Source organism: Etheostoma cragini, chromosome 1 (genome assembly GCF_013103735.1).
Source record: "Etheostoma cragini isolate CJK2018 chromosome 1, CSU_Ecrag_1.0, whole genome shotgun sequence".
NCBI lineage: Eukaryota > Metazoa > Chordata > Actinopteri > Perciformes > Percidae > Etheostoma > Etheostoma cragini.
In genome coordinates, this window is record NC_048407.1 from 30,160,520 (window position 1) to 30,174,418 (window position 13,899).

A 13,899-nucleotide genomic window follows, 5' to 3' on the forward strand; every position below is an offset into this window, starting at 1 on the left:
TTTTATCACTTTTTTTCAACATACTATACTATTATTTTTTCATTACTTTTTCAACATGCTATACTATGACATTTTTATTACTTTTTTCAACATACCATACATTGACTTTTTAATGACTTTTTTTGACACTATGCTGTAACTGTTTTCAAAATGAGTTCAGTGGTGCCACGGTGGATCAGTGGTTAGCACAGCTCCAACAGGCAACTACTCTGCCCTTTTTCTACGTACTATACATTGTTTTGTTTTTTTTGATATACTATACTTTGACTATTGTATTCCTTTTTTGATGTTATAAGTATAACTTTTTATCACTTTTTTCAACGTACTATACTATGACTTTTTCAGCACTTTTTTGACATGCTATACTATGACTTTGTCACCACTATTTTTTACATATACTATGACATTTTTCTCACTTTTCTCACATGCTATACTATGACTTTTTCATCACTTTTTTGAACATGCTATAATATGACTTTTTATCACATTTTTCAACATACTACACTATTATTTTTTATCACTTTTTTTCAACATGCTATACTATGACTTTGTCATCACTATTTTTTACATATACTATAATATTTTTATCACTTTTTCCACATACTATACTATGACTTTTAATCACTTTATTCAACATACTATACCATGATTTGTATCACTTTTTTCAACATGCTATACTATTACATTTTTATCACTTTTTTCAACATACCACACTATTGCTCTTTATCACTTTTTTCAACATACTATACTATTATTTTTTCATCAGTTTTTTCAACATGCTATACTATGACATTTTTATCACTTTTTTCAACATACTGTACTATGACTTTGTCATCACTATTTTTTACATATAGTTTGACATTTTTATCACTTTTCTCACATGCTATACTTTGACTTTTTATCACTTTTTTCAACATGCTATACTATGACTTTTTCATCATTTTTTTGAGAACTATACTAAGATTTTTTTTGTCAATCGCATTTTCGCCATGTCTTATCACTTCTTTTAACATACCATACACTGACCTTTAATGGCTTTTTTCGACATACTATGCTATAATTGTTTTCAACATGAATTCAGTGGTGCCACGGTGGCTCAGTGGTTAGCACAGCTCCAACAGGCAACTACTTTGGCCTTTTTCTACGTACTATACCTTGATTTTCTTTTTCAAAATACCACACCATGACTTTCATATCCCTCCTTTCGACGTTATAACCATGACTTTTTCATCACTATTTTTTACAAATAATATGAAATTTTTATCACTTTTTCACATACTATACCTAGATTTCTTCAACATGCTATACTATGACTTGTTCATCACTTTTTTGACATGCTATACCATGACTTTGTCATCACTATTTTTGACATGTAATATGACATTATTATCATTTTTTTGACATGCTATACCATGGCTTTGTCATCACTATTTTTGACATGTAATATGACATTTTTCTCACTTTTTTTCACTTACTATACCTAGATTTTTTTTGGAATACCACTATAACTTTTGTAAAAATAAATTTGACAAGCTATACTATGACTTTATTATCATTTTCTTTGAGATACTATACTATGACTTCATTATCACATTTTTCCAACATGCTATACTATGACTTTATTATCATTTCCTTTGACATGCTATACTATGACTTTATTATCATTTTTTTGACATACTATACTATGACTTTATTATCAAATTTTTTCAACATGCTATGCTATGACTTTGGTTTAACCTGCTCCAACTGGCACCAGCATTCAGGGACCATGCTCAATTCCTAGCCAGGGCTGGGCTTTTTTGTGTGGAGTTCTCGTGTTCCATGCTTTCTTTGACATAATATAATATGAATATTTAAATACTTTTTCTTAACATTCTATACTATGACCTTTTTTTGTTTACTTTTTTTCCATACAGTACCTACAGCATACTGTGACATTTCCACATGCTATTCTATGACCTTCCTTTTAGGATTTTATTTTCAACTATTCCACTTTTGTCTGACACATTATTGGTATTATTCAACATTTCAATGAAATTCATGTTAATTAAAACCATTCCCACTTTATGCCAGCTTTTTAGCATTCACAAGCATTTTTAAATGATAAGTAACTTTCCACTATTTTGGGAATCACTACATGTGTGTATTTTGTATAATTCTGCGGGGCTCTCTTTGTGTATTTTATCGATCATGTTGCTGCAGGAAAACATAAAACATTAGGTTTTATATTTTTTCTCCACAATACAGCTTCAAAAGTGTTGCTGTACTAGCTCTTGTTAGCAGCTCAGCAGCACTCCTTTAAAGCATCAAACGAATGTACTTATCTCTACTGCAATGCAGCCCTTCATCCATTTCCTGAGGGAATAAGAAAAGGGTATTGATAAAAGTTGGAACATGAAAGGCTTTTTTTCCAGGACTGTGTGCCGATACTGGGGTTGACTGTCATTTCTGAGGCTCGGAAACATTGCTTTAGTCAAAGCTGCTGGTGGATGGTATGCCATTTAGACATCTCTCATGACTGTGCCATGTCATTTTTTGTTGTTGCAATTACTCTGAAAGCATGACTAATTTACTGAACATGTGATCTCAACTGCCAGTCATTATCACAATTATCAAAAAGACTCTCAGCAAATAAAGTAAACAACTTAAATATTTATTAACCGAATCATTTTTCTTACAGCAAACTCTTATCACGACACAGTCTTCATGTAAAATGACACTTAACCCTTTGAGTACAATTAGGTTGGCCACTCTGATCTGCAGAAGAAACAATGAACAGACCTGGAGGATTCCTCCTCCGTGGTCTTCTATCAAAAACATGAACAAGCACATCAGGATCGAGAAGGTCCAAAATTGCTTCATTTAAAAAGTCAGACATTAAAGGAGAAACAAAATGGCTTGCATTTTTTTTGTAGGAACTGAATCAAGAACAACATTGTCATTTTCAACATCAGAATTTTTTTTTTTTTTAACATGTGTACACAGTTCTATTTTGTCCTGTTCTCATGATGAGATTTCAGAGTTCAATTCATACAGATGTATGTTGGGAGAAAATAAATGTGGGAAATGAAGTCCGCCCAGTGTCCTCGTCCGTTGACAAAGAGGCCTGGGACAAACGCAGGTCTACGCCTATTCTGATTTTCAAAATCTGCTTCAGCTGAGTCTAAGCTTTTAGTGATGGACACTGATCAGAGATCTGTACACAGGTCCTAGTCAAATCCATATTCTTGTCCTAAACAGTGAAAAGACATTAAACTATGACTGATCCTAAAAGGGTTAAGGCAAGAATAGAAAAATAAAGAAATAGTAAAAACAATAGAAATGTTGCTTCTCTGTCATACTCAACTTGCAACGTTCAGATCCTAAGAAGCTGTGGTAGTGAGAATTATTCACATAGTCTTACTCTCTTTACAGAACCCTTGACTTTACACAGTATTTACAGCAAAACAGAACCTATCCCACAAAAGAAAAGTAGTCCACTGAAATTAACACGTTATTTATGAACACAATGATAATTAAAAAACTGTATAATTTTATCATATCGTCAGTATGTAAAAACAGTTACACACAGACTTGCAAATAGTGTTTTACAGTCATTATATTTCCATATCAAATCAATAAACAGAGCAATCGGAAAACCATGTTTTCAGTGATCCTTTGTACAAATGTCTGCTTTCAATTGTTGGGTAAAGATATCATTTACATCACTTGTTTTTCTTTTGTGTGTGTACTGTGTGCACAGTTGACAATTTCAGTTTTACAGGAGGCATTGTGATAGTGGAGGCGAGTACATGGAGAAATGCTCAAGTGAGACACACACACAGCTGTGTGGCAACAAAGACGACAAGGACATTGTGACTGAGAGGTCCGAGCGGCTGCACACTCGCTGCGCGCCACCGTTCCCTTCCAGAGGTTAAACAACCAGCATCACCTTTCCCAGAAGTTTGTGAAAGGCCCCCCCACAAACAATGCACTGTGTGCATGAAAGGGTAGAAAAACATCCTTGAAACACTACCAGAAACAAGAACTAGTTTGACATTGAATGGCAGAGGGTCAGCAGGCGGGAGATGGCGGAGACATGTACTTTCATCTCCAAAGAACAAGGACTCCCTTGAAGCCAATTCCCCCCCCAAAAAGCAGCAAGGTTTTCCTTTTTAGCTAGTGCAGAAAACAAGATGAGGTTATTTCATTTGATAATCCTCTACTGGAGGGAATGATCATGATATTGAACAAAAACATGCACGAAGTGACTCTGCACACGTGCCCCCTGCCTCCCTCATTTCCAGCCATCTGATCCCTGGAGCACTCTGTTTGGATACTGTGCATCTCCGGTCTCAGAGCGCCTCAAAAGGTACTCTGCATGCACGTCTAGTATTTGGCTATGGTATAGCAGAGATGTTGTAGAAAGTGAGATGGCTTTCAACAAAGTCTAGATGAGTTTGGGATATACACGAGACAGGCACAAGACTGCACATGCCTACTCAACTTTTTTCCCCAAAATGTCAAAATCTCAGTCAAAGACGTGTAGTATGCACTAAGCTTTCCAGTATCAACTCTGACTTTGAAGAATAGCAGTATCTTATAGAGCTCCAGCTGATTTACTTCACATAAAAATTGAACTTTTAAGAAACCAAAATGAAATGATTCGTGTTCAATGTGAAGGCTTATCTCAATCTGTGGAAGTCTGTTTTTCAGAGAGAGCAAAAGGATTCTCCTGAAAGTGGAAAATGAGTCTGATATCTGCAACTATGTTAGAGAGAAAGAAACCAGAGAGGAAGAAAATAAGTGTAGGAAGGACGTTGACCATTGGTTCCATCTTTGAAAAGAAACAATTATCCTTCTACTGAAATCATTTCACAAATGTGTACTCAGTAACTATTTCCCCTAACCAAAAGGTGTACCTGTCATGTCACATTTCTGCTGTTATTGGGTAATAATTTCATGTTTGGAGCATATTTCATGGCCACAACAGGTAGATTGCATTTCAAAGTCTGGGGTCATTTCACAAAGTTATGAAACACCGTTTAAAATCCCCTTGCTTTTCTCTGGGAAAAGAGACAGTGATGGACAAACAACACTTGAAGGAAACATTAGCACTCTCGAGACAAGCGTGACGATGATTTAGAGAGGTGGGAACGAGAGGACAGAGCATGGAGACCACACTCTCCTACCTTATTAAGTCTGGCCGTTGGTGACCTCTTGGCATACTCAAAAACAGGCCTGTGTGACATGGCTTTAATTATCCCCACTCTCTCTTTTTTCATGCCTTTCTGCCCTGCTCTGTGTGCGCTGTATGCTTCAGAGCTGAGGAGCCCTGGGAGACACCAGAGAAATCCAACCCACCACGAGCTCTGTCGATTACGTCAACAGCTATTGTTCTTTGTCTATGTTTTTGCCTGTGGTTTTACTTTCTGTGTTTTTTTGTTTGATGTTATGTTCTATGTTCTTTTTGTAATGTCCATGCAGCCTTGTCCAACATAAATTTCTCCCCAGGGAGACAAATAAAGAAACTGGGACTTGACTCAAGGTTCTTGTTCTGGCCTGAATGAATCTGTTGTGTGCCATCAAACTGCTTTCACTACTTTCATATGCTTTTGATATCATGACTTGTTATAACTAGCTATTTGACAGTCAATCACATCAGAGAAGAGACATTGAGGCTGAGGGTAATTGTTGGGAGAAAGAAGTGTTAATAGCTCAGCAGGACAGACAGAATAGTAATTCAGAGCCTGGATCCTCTGAGGGATGTGGATCATGAAGGTAGGTTAATAAAGGAACTGAAGTCTGAAGGATGGGGTATACTTGAAATAAACTACGACCATCCTCCGTTTAGAACAGGTCTGCCATCTTAGAGAGGGGCGAGACGCATTGGATTGGACAAATGGGGATAACGGCGCAAACTTTCAGGCAACCCAACTTGAGAGAGAGGAAACCCTGCATGCTTTCTCTTCTCCGCACACCTGGCCAATCATTGCTTGAAATGAAGTGGGAGTGCTTGTCGGATTGTCTCTTCCAGAAAGTAAAAATTGTCATATGCAGCCCCTACTCTAATGTTACGACACTGTTTGATGTTGCGACAAGCACTTTGTTCAAAGTACGCCGACACTGCACCTCCAAAACTATGGTGCGTTCAGGCGCTGTTAGTCAAAAATCAGAGCTTCAGCAACACTTGTAGAATTGAGAACAACATAATTTTGAAAGCAAAGCATTTCAGCCTATTGCCCCGACTTTGGTAAAGGCCATAGGTCAAAACGCATCAGTCAGAAAACTTACTTTTGGATCAATAATTTCACCTCCAAGATGTAGAAGATGTGAAAACTAGATGACTAGACTAGTATGATAATAACCAAAGTTATAATTACGTTATCCATTAGAAAACTGACTGGTGCATATGGGATATTGAGGTCTGCAATAAAAACATTTGCTGTATTCTCCAAATTCGGAAATTAGGCATTGCAGGATCTAGTCCCTGAAGTGGGAGAAGCAGAAAGCTGTTGGGTAAAGATACAGTAATTTGTAACTGTAAAAAATGTACAGTATATAGTATGTAAAGAGAAGTAAAGCTGGGCCATATTACAACATTATATCGATTTTGGGATATGAGACTAGATATTGTCTTGAACTCATGTCATTTTCTGAACTTAGCAGACTCTTGTAACTGTTCTATTATTTTTCTTTACCCAATTATTCATTATATCCACATCAGTGATGATTTTTTATCGCAAATCTCACTGTGTAAATAATTTGTGAAAGCACCAATAGTCAACACTACAATATCGTTGCGTTATCGATATTGGGGTATTTGGTCATAAATATGGTGATAGTTTTTCTCTGTATCGCCCAGCCCTAAAGAGAAGATGTGCACCCTTGATTTGTTTGATGATGAAGATGTAGATGCGCAGAAATAACTAGAAGTAAAGATTAAGATTAAGTTAGAATGTCCTTCTTTCCCACTTTAGCTTTACTTTACTGATTTTTTGCATTGGTCAGATTATGTAGTACACAAAAGAAAATATTAAAGATAAAATATTGTGACATATTACAGAGATGTCAAAGGTCCGTGCGAGGTATTTCTCATGGGAGAAGAAATAGATAAAGATATTTGCTGAGAGAACACCAAAAAGTCCCTCCTGTGAGAGAAGTTGCTACTGAGTTGAAAACTGAACCTACACCAGCTGACGTAAAGGTATTTTGGTTACTTTCCAAAGTTGTTATTTCTACATCAAACTATCTCCTGCTTTACAGAACATCACAAAAATGAGGGTTCATTACATTTGGTTACCACAATTCTATATGTTTTATGACACTCTTCCTAGGTGACCAAGCAATAGTGAGTCTACATTTTGCAACACAGACAGCTGGAGCAGCTCAACACCTGTACAGCTGTGAATGCTTTTCTAAATGACAACACTCCGCTGCTGGTCTCTGTCTCAAGGTTATGTTAAACAGGTTTCCTCAAGATACTCTGTGAAATGGAAATAACACAAAAACACGTACACAACACAGTGACTGTGGTGAGAGCAACAACGGCTTCACTCACACACACGCGCGCACACACACACACACACACACACACACACACACACACACACACACACACACACACACACACACACACACACACACACACACACACACACACTCACTGTTGGTCGAGTTGCGGCATTAAAAGCACAGCCTCAACACCCCAATCTGTCCAGTGCATGTTTGTATTTTCTGTGCACACTCTGGCATGCACATGTGTGTGCGTGAGTCTGTTTTATGAATCCAAAGGGAAAGTCATCGGATGGAGGAGGGGGTGTGGCAGTCCCGCAGTAAGAGGAGGAGGACTGGAGGAGACGAGCTTTAGTTGTTCTGAAGGCAGTCGAGATCCACCGAGCAGCAAACATTCCCATTCTGAGCGGCACAGCATGAAAAAACAGAAAAGAACAGAGGTATTACATGTACTGTAGTGTACTTTAATATGCTGTACATGTTGCATTTAATAACGCGGTTCAGAGCTTGTCTGGCCTTAGTCAGTCAAAATATACATACTTATTACAGACGGAACTTGACATGACGTCTACTATATCATTTCAGCACAGTCCAAGCAGTAACCGATTTGAGAAATTGAACATCAAAGTGTCTTTCCACCGATGAGATCCCAGTACTTTTGGACCTTATAGTCACAGTGACACACTTTTCTTTGGAATTACTTTCTGCTAAGAAATAGTCCTTATGAATAAGGTTTCAGAGGCCAATAACCTCATCTGCATGGCTTGATTCCCTTAAAGCTATAGTGAGTAGTTTCTGTCTCCCTCATTAGGAATTCTAAGTAATGACAACAACACTGTCGTTGTATAGACATGATACAAGCCTTGCGTTGCTAGTAGCCAAGGAGGACAAGGCAGGTTTAAAAAAAACGCGATGGACTTTTCAGAAGAGGTCCTTATTTTCACTTGAGTTTCTACACGCAAAAGCCGCCGGACGACACCGTTGTCGAAACATGGCCATTCTTAGAAATTCAGTGAGAGTTGTGTAGAGCTGATAATCTTAATTAGCTTTGTAGCAACTCATTTGGCAATGGCTTGAATGAAACGGACGTTAGTTAATATCAAAAAGTTATGCACTAAAGCTTTAAAATGCTTTGGCTGAACTGACCCTTGATTGATAACTGACCGGGGTAATGGGGCCTGGGCCCTCTGTCCATGGGGGGGCCTCAGCTTTGACTGGAAGCGAGGTCCCCTGCTGGTCAGAGGGAACAGTGATGCAGCAAATGGTTAGCAGAGTGACTTCTAACCCAAGTAGCTATAACTACTTCCTGTGACCAGAGTGGGAGTTAGAACACCAGCTGCTGTGGCTGCCTATGACCTGTAGGTTTTGTTAAACCACAAGAATTTTGCAAAAGTATACAAAGTTTACTGATTCTGTTCATCTAACCACTACACATAATTTAATATAAATTCCATTTACTTAAACCTAGTGTTGTCTTCCCATCAGCCATTGTCTTTTGCTTTTTCCGATGTTTTAGATGTTTTTTTTTCTATGCTTTTTCTTAATTCATAGCCTAATCTTTATTTTACATTACTTACATTTGTTTTTTTTCAGCGCTTTTTGTCTCTTTTTTTTCATTTCTTCTGACGTTTTGGTCACTTTTTTAAAATGCCATAAAATTTAATAGAACAAACAATAATTGGTGAAAGTAATCGTTAATTTTGCCTGAAGCACATTGTATGGCATCCATGTTATTTTTAGTCAATTTGGTTGAAAGAAAGCCAAGTTCCTGATATTAAAATAAAAAAAACGGGTCAAATTAGACCTGAGGACAACACAAGGGTTAAAAAAAATGTATATACATATTTTTTCAATAAATGTGATCATCTGAGTTATGATGACATGTTCCCAACACAGTGATCTGCATATTTAGTTATTTTAAGATTAAATGTGTACCTTACATAATCTGTGACAATCAGATTTCTTTTTAAATTCATTTTGGAAGACAGCCCCGCAGTTGCATATCCTCCATCACACATTAGATAAATTAATTATGACACAGCTTCCACATAAAATAATTTTCTTGAGTACCTTTAGCCTGTAATTTACCCTAGCATTATCTGTAACATTATGAAGAAATGGAGGAATTAAAATGGATATAAACATGAACTTACTCAAGCTTCTGTAACTGCATGCAATTTTTATTTCCCAAACTTCATGTGCAATGATTTAGTTGCAGGGATGGAGAAAGAGCAGATGAGGTAAAAGCACTATTGCACCTCAAGAACAGGCAAATTGAGTATCAAGTACTTCTGAGGATATCATGTTCACTTTGTAATTTTTTTGTGATTTCTGATTCCGCACTGATTGTCCACACCGGTCTTGAATCAAACATGGTAGTCAAAGTAAAGCAAACCTTTGTTGTAGTTGCTGTAGCTTTGGCCTACCTTACACTTGCAGGTGGTACATGGTGAGTTGGGCATATGCCATGTGTCTCCGTTGAGGCGGACGGCGCCTGCGGGGTCCTGACACGTCTGCCTGATGTCATACGACAGGTTGTCAGCCAGGCAGGGGTCTGTGACGCAGCGCGGGCAACACTCGCCCACCGCCACCGCTGTGTACTCGCACATCAACACGGGGCACACCAGGGGCCAGCAGTCAACCTCCCCCTCCTGAGAGATTGAAAAAATATATTATAAGGTGACAGAAATGTTACTGTGTGTGTTATCTTATGTGTGAAACCGCTGATCTGGCACCTGCAGTTAATGCTCACACACTGATTTGTTGCCACGTCTCTAATTAGAGATGCTATAATTATCTAAGGCTTCCGAACACACTTACACACACAGCTGAGCAGAGCCAGGCACTAAAAGAAGCTCTGCTCTGGGACTGCGCTTCAAGTTGATGAGGATTTTTTTTTTTTTTTCCAACGTCATCCTTTAACTTCTAACAACCATGTTTCCAGCTTCCGCATGAATGTGAACCTATGTGTGTGTTTTCAGTGTACGCACCATGCAGCGGCACTGCTGGCAGCCGTACATCCAGGACGCTCCGCTGCGGTAGAGTGTGCGTCCGCTCTGGTCCAGACACTGGCTGCTGGGCCTGTTGTCACAGCCGGGACAGCAGAACAGATCCTCGTTTGGGTCTCCGCAGTCACAGGGTCTCCTCCTGCAGTACGTCTGGCCATCCTGCACAACAGATGTCACAGCGTCCAAGTTTGTGATAGTACCCCTGACATATTGAATGAAGCTGCCTTTAGAGAAATAGTGTCAGAACTTTTACTCCAATGCAAATGTAGCCTCATATCCGAGGCTCTGTAGTCCTGTTCCAGTTGATCGATAGTAAGCAGGTGGGTCACCCCTGCGTTAAACAGGTGCTGAAACTAAAAGGCATCACCTGTTTGGTTATAGACTTTAAGGCTATCATACTTTTATGAATATTAATGTGCTAAAGCAACTCTCAAATTTCCCTTTTCTAACAGCAATTTAGTAGATCTGTGAAACAAGTAAGAATGTGTTAGAAGTTTGGTGTCTGGGCCGGAATGTATAGTGTCGTTTAGAGGAATCTGCCAGATCAGGGAGCCTCCCGAGCCACGTGGCTAGTGTCCCTGGATCTCCGTCTCTACCCAGCAAAAACTTAATGGTTCATTTTACTCCCCACAGCCAGCCCTGTCTGGCCCAGGGACGACATTGTAAACGAGATGTAAAAATGTTACATAAAATGGCTGTTAGAAAATGTATGGGAGCCATAAAATCATTCCTCATACCATTAAAAGGGCAATGCACAGCCAATGTTTTATCGATGCATATTGTCCTGCTACAATAACTGCTGAGTCCCAGCCAGGTACCAGTACCGATGGCCTTGGTCTTTACAGCTATGGCCCCTGACTTTCTGGGAAATTACTGCCTATTGTACCATGTCGACAGGACGTATGAAGGCCAGGAATAAGACCAGGCATGAATTCTTATGCTGTGCTCTTGTGCTAACCAAAACAACATAAGCTTCTAAACTTGATAGTGAATTTGATGATTACCAATGATGACATTCTCTTAAATGTATACTGTAGGTATGACTTGTTTTCAACACAGTCCTTAGATGAGGTATTCCTCTACAGCAGCAATTCCCAAAGTGTGGTGCGCCCCCTTGGGATATTTTTCATTATAAAAACCTAAAATTTAAAACTTTGCATTATAAATTAAAAACTTACATTTTAAATTATTAATAAATGTACCCAAAATGCTCTTTAGGTAACGTACGTATAGCGTAACATTACTAGCTTTAACGTTACCTATATAGGCCAACTAGCTAGCCTACTAGCTGAAATAGTTTATTAACTGGCTAAATGCAGGAAAACTGCCAGGTGGGACATCTAAAGTTTTAAGTCATGAAAGAGGAGCGAGAAAGAGAGAGACTGACGAATCGGAGGTGAGAAAAACGGAGAAATGGAAAGGACTGGGATCGGAAAGCACAGGCAAATCAAGAGGACATATGCTCGTCATCCAGGCAAGTAGGAAAAGAGGCAACGAGAGTGGGCATCAGAGTGGAAGAAAACAAAGGAAATATGATGAAACGTATTTGGGTCCGGGGCGTCACTGAGCCACAGTGTGTGGTGTGCAGTGAGGTTCTGGCTATCAGCTGTACGAAGCCCTCTTATCTACGTCGCCACCAGAACATGCCAATGAAAACCCCTTACTTTAATTTAGCCAAAAAATGAAAAGATCAAAAAAAGATTGGGGGTACATTACGAGCATCTTTGTTAAACTTCCGTTGAAGTCTAATTTTCAGATTCAAATCAATTTCTTCTTTCATTTTCCATCAAATGAAACTTTGGTGAACATTTCGTACTGAAGATCTTTCCTCCTTTGATGTCATCTACTGCCCAGCTTACACAAACTTGTTCCTGCTCCGCCCACTGTCATCTTCCACTCACGCGCCACTTCTTTTCCACTTGCCCTGTCTGGCATCCCACAAATTTCAATCAAATCAAACCAATCAACCTTCCTCTGATGTTCAACAAACCAATTCAAAGTTTCTTGTGCATTTACCACGAGTCTGTACTTTCTGACCCTAATTACCTTCAGTTTCTCTCTCCTTCAGCACAAACCACAATCACTTTCTGGCTGCCTCACAGTCACCATGCAGGCCCAAACCCAGATCACTGCTTCTTTACATTCACTGAGCATCCCACGTCTGGTTCAAAAACCAGCAGGAGAGTGGATCCTGAAGGCATCCGATGTTAGCAGAGTGTCTTGGATGCGTCACGGGTGTCACATTTGTGTCTATTTTCTCTCTAGCTCTTGTGTGTGAATCATAAAAATCCCTTGTGAATGTATGCAAATGACTATTAACAAGTGACATGTTGAACGCTGCATTTTTATATATTAACTTGTAGCAGAGATAGCTTTATATATGCACATTTCCTTCTGCTGATATATACACTATTCTGGAAAGGCAGATATAAGATATAGATAAAAATATGCACAACAAGATTCTTAAAACACAAAAAAATGTCATTAAAACAACTCTAAACTATGACAATATGTGGCTCTTTAAATGGTAAATTTAAAGTATGACCTCGCAAGATTAAAAAACAAAAAAAAGCCACATCCTTGGTTTCATCGTTACCATCTTATCTTTATGTATTGTCCTCCCTACCTTGTCATTACTCAGTACTAGCCATCCTCATTACAAACCTATAATAATTATTAATTATCTGGAAAGTAATTGTATTAGAATTGTATGATTCTTACACTGTTTAAAACATATTCCTATTGTGATATATGACAGATTTTCTACATAATAAAAAGTTTGTTCCTTGCAAATTTTAGATTGTGTTTTTTGTATAAAGTGATAGTTACTGAGTGTGACTGTTAGTCTTATCTTTTGTTTATGGGAAATACAAGTGTGTCTGTGTGTACACGTGTCTGTGTTAGTACTATGCGGGCGTGGTTGAGTGGATCCTTTAACGTCTTGGTAGTAAGTTTTGGATTTTTTGAGTTGAAAACACATCATTGGAACCCCCCCACTCCCTGTGTCTGTTTTTGATGAATCAAACTCACTGAGCCTAAACGTCCCAAATACAAATCTGATCAATATCTCACTTCCCTGCAGCCACACTGCTACGAGATAAAATGGTTCCAAAAAATCTTGTATTTAGGTTTGTTTCATAACTATCAATACAAACCTTTATCAACTCAGAGGTGTAGGTAGTTATTGACAATAATGAATAAGATTGAAGGTCTTTAAACATGACTAACGGGCTGAAAGAAAGTCTAAAGGGCCGGGAAATGAAAATAAGTTAGTTTAGTTTATTTTGAAAATGTTAAAATATATATACAATATATATATACAGTATATATATACACTCACCGGCCACTTTATTAGGTACACCTGTCCAACTGCTCGTTAACACTTAATTTCTAAGCA

General features: G+C 38.4%; 1 protein-coding gene across 1 annotated transcript in view; it reads right to left on the reverse strand.

Annotated features, from left to right (window-relative positions):
* Positions 1–7,629: 7,629 nt before the first annotated feature.
* Positions 7,630–13,899, reverse strand: part of LOC117945645 (protein kinase C-binding protein NELL1-like) — a 248,258-nt gene continuing 241,988 nt past the window's right edge. Inside the window, exons 18-20 of the mRNA XM_034873266.1 lie at positions 10,485–10,661; positions 9,921–10,145; positions 7,630–7,896 (exon numbers count right to left, since the gene is read on the reverse strand). Of these exons, the coding sequence (XP_034729157.1) occupies positions 7,846–7,896; positions 9,921–10,145; positions 10,485–10,661 (453 nt within the window). The 3' untranslated portion in view covers positions 7,630–7,845. The remainder of the gene's footprint in view (positions 7,897–9,920; positions 10,146–10,484; positions 10,662–13,899) is intronic.